This window comes from Gavialis gangeticus, unplaced genomic scaffold (genome assembly GCF_001723915.1).
Source record: "Gavialis gangeticus isolate Ggan-Ray unplaced genomic scaffold, GavGan_comp1, whole genome shotgun sequence".
NCBI classification, from domain to species: Eukaryota; Metazoa; Chordata; order Crocodylia; family Gavialidae; genus Gavialis; species Gavialis gangeticus.
Window position 1 is genome coordinate 21,482,000 of NW_017729031.1, and position 4,873 is coordinate 21,486,872.

The following is a 4,873-nucleotide window of genomic DNA, read 5'->3' on the forward strand; positions in this document are numbered from 1 at the left end:
AAATGTGAGCATGCGTCATCTGTACCCATCATGGGACAAAAGTAACATAAAAAAAGTCCTTCAGAACAAATACTTTAAGTCCTCACTTGTTTGAGGCATGATCACCTCTTCATGTAGTTCAGCAATCTAAATTAGTGCACTAAATTAGTTTTTCCAATGCGTAACTTCTGATTTTGTGTTATATGCATTTACATGAAGATTCCATTAAATTTGCTACTAAGAATTCGAGGCTCTAATATCAAATCAGGTGCCTTTAATTCAGGGCTTTAATTCTATCCTAAGAAGTTGAAATAGAAGTAATGGAACATCAGTGGTTTCCTACTTGTGTATGCTTATGTGGAAATAAAAGGGTGTAAAACTGCTTAGAAGATAAAAAAAGGAAAGTGGAATTATCAGTAACTAGAGAATAAAGCAAGTTCAGTGAATCAACTCTTACTCTATGATGAAACTTGGAATATATGGAATTAAGCTTTTGGGAGCTTGGTTTCAGCTTCTGAAAATTAAGATTATACAGGAAGCCAAGAGACTTCCATTTTTTCATTCTTCATAATGTTGAGGTCACCGAGTAGTTTCCCATTTGGACTGTGTTAAGTGTGAATGCTGTTGACCAAAACTACAAGCTAGTAGTTAGTATTTAGTAAGTAAAACCATATAATTTTCTGATTAAAAATGCCTCAAGTTAAAAAAAGTCAAGGAACTGCATAGCCCCAAATACTGAAGAGTTAGTTCTTAGGTTAAATGTGAAGGTTTCTAAGAATTACACAAAAGCAAGGTACAAAGGAACTGTGATAATGTAAAAAAGCAGGTGAAAAATTAAGTAATTTTTCCCTTCAGATTTGAGGGCTTAAATTTGAACTTAGTTTACTGAACTGGAAGAGTAGAAAACTTTATGCATTTGACAATATTTTAAGACCTCTGGCAATCACTGAAATGAAGTCATAAGGCTATTTGAAGTCTGTTCCAAGCCTTTCAGCAGCTATTCAATACCTGCTGTATTCACTTTTAACACTGAAAAAGCATAAATATAATTATGTCAGAAAAACAAATTTAAAAATAAGGACCTGAACTGGAGAGGATGACTGCAAGCAAGCTTCTTTTATGCAAACACAGCAGAAATCAACCAATTTAAAAGGATGATCCATACAGACATGGATCAAGTCTTGTGGACTGATTGAGAAGAAAACACGTACATGATTTGGGACCTTCAATTCCTAAGTGGCTGAGGCACTTAGGAACAAAAGTTCTGCTGAAACAGCCCCTGCCCTCATCCTTCAAATCTTAACACCCATACAAAAACTCACAATTCTTGATATTAGTTATTTGGAGTGGTCATAAAATTTGTCTCCGTTACACAGCATAATTTGCCACACAGAACCAGATCTTTAGGATATCTGATGGTAAAATCTGGCAATTCAAAGATAAGGATATTTTGTATAAAAATGTAAATATCTCCCTTTTCACTGAATGTATATTTATCTCATTCTTGGATTTAATGCAGCTTGTGTGCATTTTTAAAGTTTAACCATTTTGAACCTGAATACGTATAGACGATGACCAAGCTCACCAAGAGCCAATTATTATGCTTGTATGGAAGCAACAGGTTAAAGAGGAGGGGAAATGAATAGTCACAACTGGATTGTCTGGTCAACTGACGTTCGTTTTTTTTTTTTACCTTTTCACATGACTATCTGAAATGCTATAGGGATGTTATGGTGTTTAAGAAAAAGTGGTGGTCAGCAATGCAGTCACTATATAGAATGGCCCATCCTACAGAAGTTGACAATTTGCACAAGGGGAAACCAAGTATTTTAGAATTCTCTAAGCTATACTTATTGCAAGAAAAATAAAACAAGCAGAAATCCACCCCCCAGAAATTTCTCTCCTCCCAACCAAATTTACGCCACACCCAAACCTTAACTGAAGTCCTTCCTGCAGCTGCTCAGTGCAGCATATAGGCGCTCTACAAGGACTGTGATGTTATAAACAAGCAATACTAAGGCATGTCATTTTGAGCCCACTGAATACATCTTAACCTGGTTATTTGTTATTCAGCACAGCATTTCTGAAGTGAATTTATTAAAAAAAATTGAAGTTTACCTTAGAGTTCAAGAGTTGCATCTGGATGTCTTACTTCTCATTTCCTGCGCACCAAGGAACTCTTCTCCCTTCTCTGCCTTTGAAACCCATTCTGAGAATCTTAATTCTCCAGTAGAGGGATTACATTTTCCATACTGCCAAGCATGCTACTATACTACATACATAACATCGCCCATTTCCAAAAGGGTATGGACTTTAAAAGTATTCAAATCATTGTTACTGCAAGACAAAATTTAGACCAGTTTTTATTCTAACAAAAGAAAATCTCTTAAAAATGTGTTAATTTTAAAAGCTCATTGCAAGTACTCAAGCAGTCAACTCCAAACTGAGTTACAATTACTAGACATCAGCTGTAAGAACAGCGTAATTTTCTGAAAACTTTCATAGAGACACTTTACAAGGTTATGTGGCTGGCACCTTCCTTCAACAAAATTACTACAATGGTACCACCACAAAGATTACAAAAATCAGCAAACCCAGGTCAGTTAAATCACAGTCAACAGTGCCATTGAGAAAGCAGAATCTGAACTACTGCTAAAAGAGGTTAGGCAAACCATATGTGAGCTTCTACTAGTGAAAAAGTGACCCTTTCAAATGTGCAGTAGGTATCTAAACAATGTACAGCTGGCCTATACCAACTATACATACTGTTAATGTAAAATATATTTAACAAGTTTAAAAATGGCTCAGCTATGCCGATTAATTGCCAGCATGCTCAACACCAAAGCTGTAACTGTATACTCTAAAGTGGTTGTTTTGCTGGTCTGCCTATGTCCATATGAAGAGTTAACGCATTGTAGAATTTCAAGATTATATATATATGTTTAAAAATGAAAGAACAGAATTGAGCTATTCAGTGAATGTTTCCTCACTTTAAATACCTCTTCACTATGCATGTAGGTATAAAACATGCATTAAGTATTTAGTGCTAAAGGAAATTCATCTACTAATAAAAGCAAGGGCATGAAAGCTTGAGATCACAACTCGGGCAACTGTAACTGACATGCCTAATTTTCACGCCCAAAACTTCAAAATTTCTCATTGCCATGAGTAAAAAGGAACAGCAAAGGGTACAGACAAATGAAAGCAATTACCACAAGTCACGTGGAAGCAATGAGACAATTTCATCTGTCCAGGTCATTGGTATTAATGGACAGAAACTGTTGTTAACTTTAGATGTGCTTCATTCATTCCTGAACACTAAGTTGCCTCCTCCTCTCTTGCTTAAAATGGTGTATTGTCATGGTCTGCCCACAATCCCAGTGTATGTACAAGAACAATTAGACACATACTTCACATACTTGTAAGAAACTCTGCTAACCTTACTTTGAAGATTGCTAGTGCCTTGTACATTAACGTCTAGTGATAAATTTCTTCTTGCAGTGAGTGAATGCAATGTTATGCTTTCAACTGGCCAAGCATTCAGAAGATTTTGATAAGTAGTTAGTTTTGGTCTTTGGCCTTTGCCCTTCTATAAAGAACTCGCCAGGTGGCTTGGGAGTATGAATTTAAATCTGACTTGCATTCTCTTTGAGACCACCCCCTTCACCCTAAAAGAATAGAAAAAGAACAAAAATAAAGCAGCGCATTTGATGCCTGTGCATCAACACAAATATAAAAGTCACTGTCTGATGTTGCAGGCACAGCAAATGCCAAGTTATCTGGCAACAACACTGAGACAGGTTTTCTGAAAGACAGAATGTGCTAGTGTTTAACTTTTAGAGCAATATAAAAATTTACATATTTACCACCAAGAGTAACTTGCAACCTGAATTATCATTCAAACCACTCGTTATTTAATGCAGCTCTCCTTACAAAATTAGTTGTACTAGCAAGAACTAAGTGACCACATTTATTAATGTCTACTAAATGGCAGCTGACAACCATCCCAACCGCTACTGAGCCTAAATTTTGTTACTAGATTTTTATTTATTTTTTTGTTATCCAATGGATTACTTTACCCTATACACCACCAACCTGGGTTGCGGAAACAACATGTTAAAGAAAACCACCACTCCAAGTGAAATTGCCTCATTTGGAAGAGCTATAAATTGCACACAACAGCCATAAACATATTTTGACATCTTACTGGCTCATGTTCCACATGCTGGCATTTATCAGATTATACACTTATCCATCATAATAAGGAAGATGGATGACATACATAGTTTCTAATGCCTTTAAAAGGATCTACAACAAGACACCAATAATGAACTTGTCTCTGCCAAAAAACACTATGCTTATATGCTATTGTGACAAACGCGTGTGTCCTAGTCTGTTTTTTCAATACTTTACTTGCCTTGAAATAGAAAACTATTTTAGGGAAAGACATTCTAATCTAGGCATGTCCTCCTAGCACTTAACAGACTGCCTCCCCCCTAGCATTTTCAAGGCATCACTTTTCTTCATTCAAGTAGTAGTGTCCAAGTATAAGGGACAATCGCACCCCAGAACTGTGTTTAGACAATTATTCTTGTTATATAAACAGAGCCTTAAATATATAATTTGTAAATGAGGCCTAAAGACACTGCAACTGTTTAGTAATCAGTTTGCTGCAAATTCACCTTAGTCTTCCTCATAGCAAAAAAATTCAGGATGGCTGTGAAATTTGTTTGGGGATCACCAATGTTCTATGAAGAGATATGGCACATTTCTTACTTTAATGCCCACAAATAACAAACACAAACAAAATAAAAACAAACTTGATAACAAACCCAAAATAAAAAACACATTTCACATCAGCCTTAAAAAAAAAAATCCCCCCCCCCCAAAACTT

General features: G+C 35.9%; 1 protein-coding gene across 5 annotated transcripts in view; it reads right to left on the minus strand.

The window, feature by feature from the left end:
* CCNT2 (cyclin T2) overlaps positions 1 to 4,873 on the minus strand; it is a 47,687-nt gene that overhangs the window by 40,886 nt on the left and 1,928 nt on the right. Inside the window, exons 2-3 of one of the 5 annotated variants that reach the window (XM_019522500.1) lie at positions 3,419 to 3,647; positions 2,098 to 2,316 (exon numbers count right to left, since the gene is read on the minus strand). The exons of 2 other annotated variants lie outside the window; for them this stretch is intronic. In XM_019522500.1, the coding sequence (XP_019378045.1) occupies positions 2,098 to 2,118 (21 nt within the window). In that variant the 5' untranslated portion in view covers positions 2,119 to 2,316; positions 3,419 to 3,647. Of the gene's footprint in view, positions 1 to 2,097; positions 3,648 to 4,873 lie in introns of all 5 variants that reach the window. 2 more of the 5 variants (XM_019522499.1, XM_019522501.1) reach the window with 2 other exon arrangements.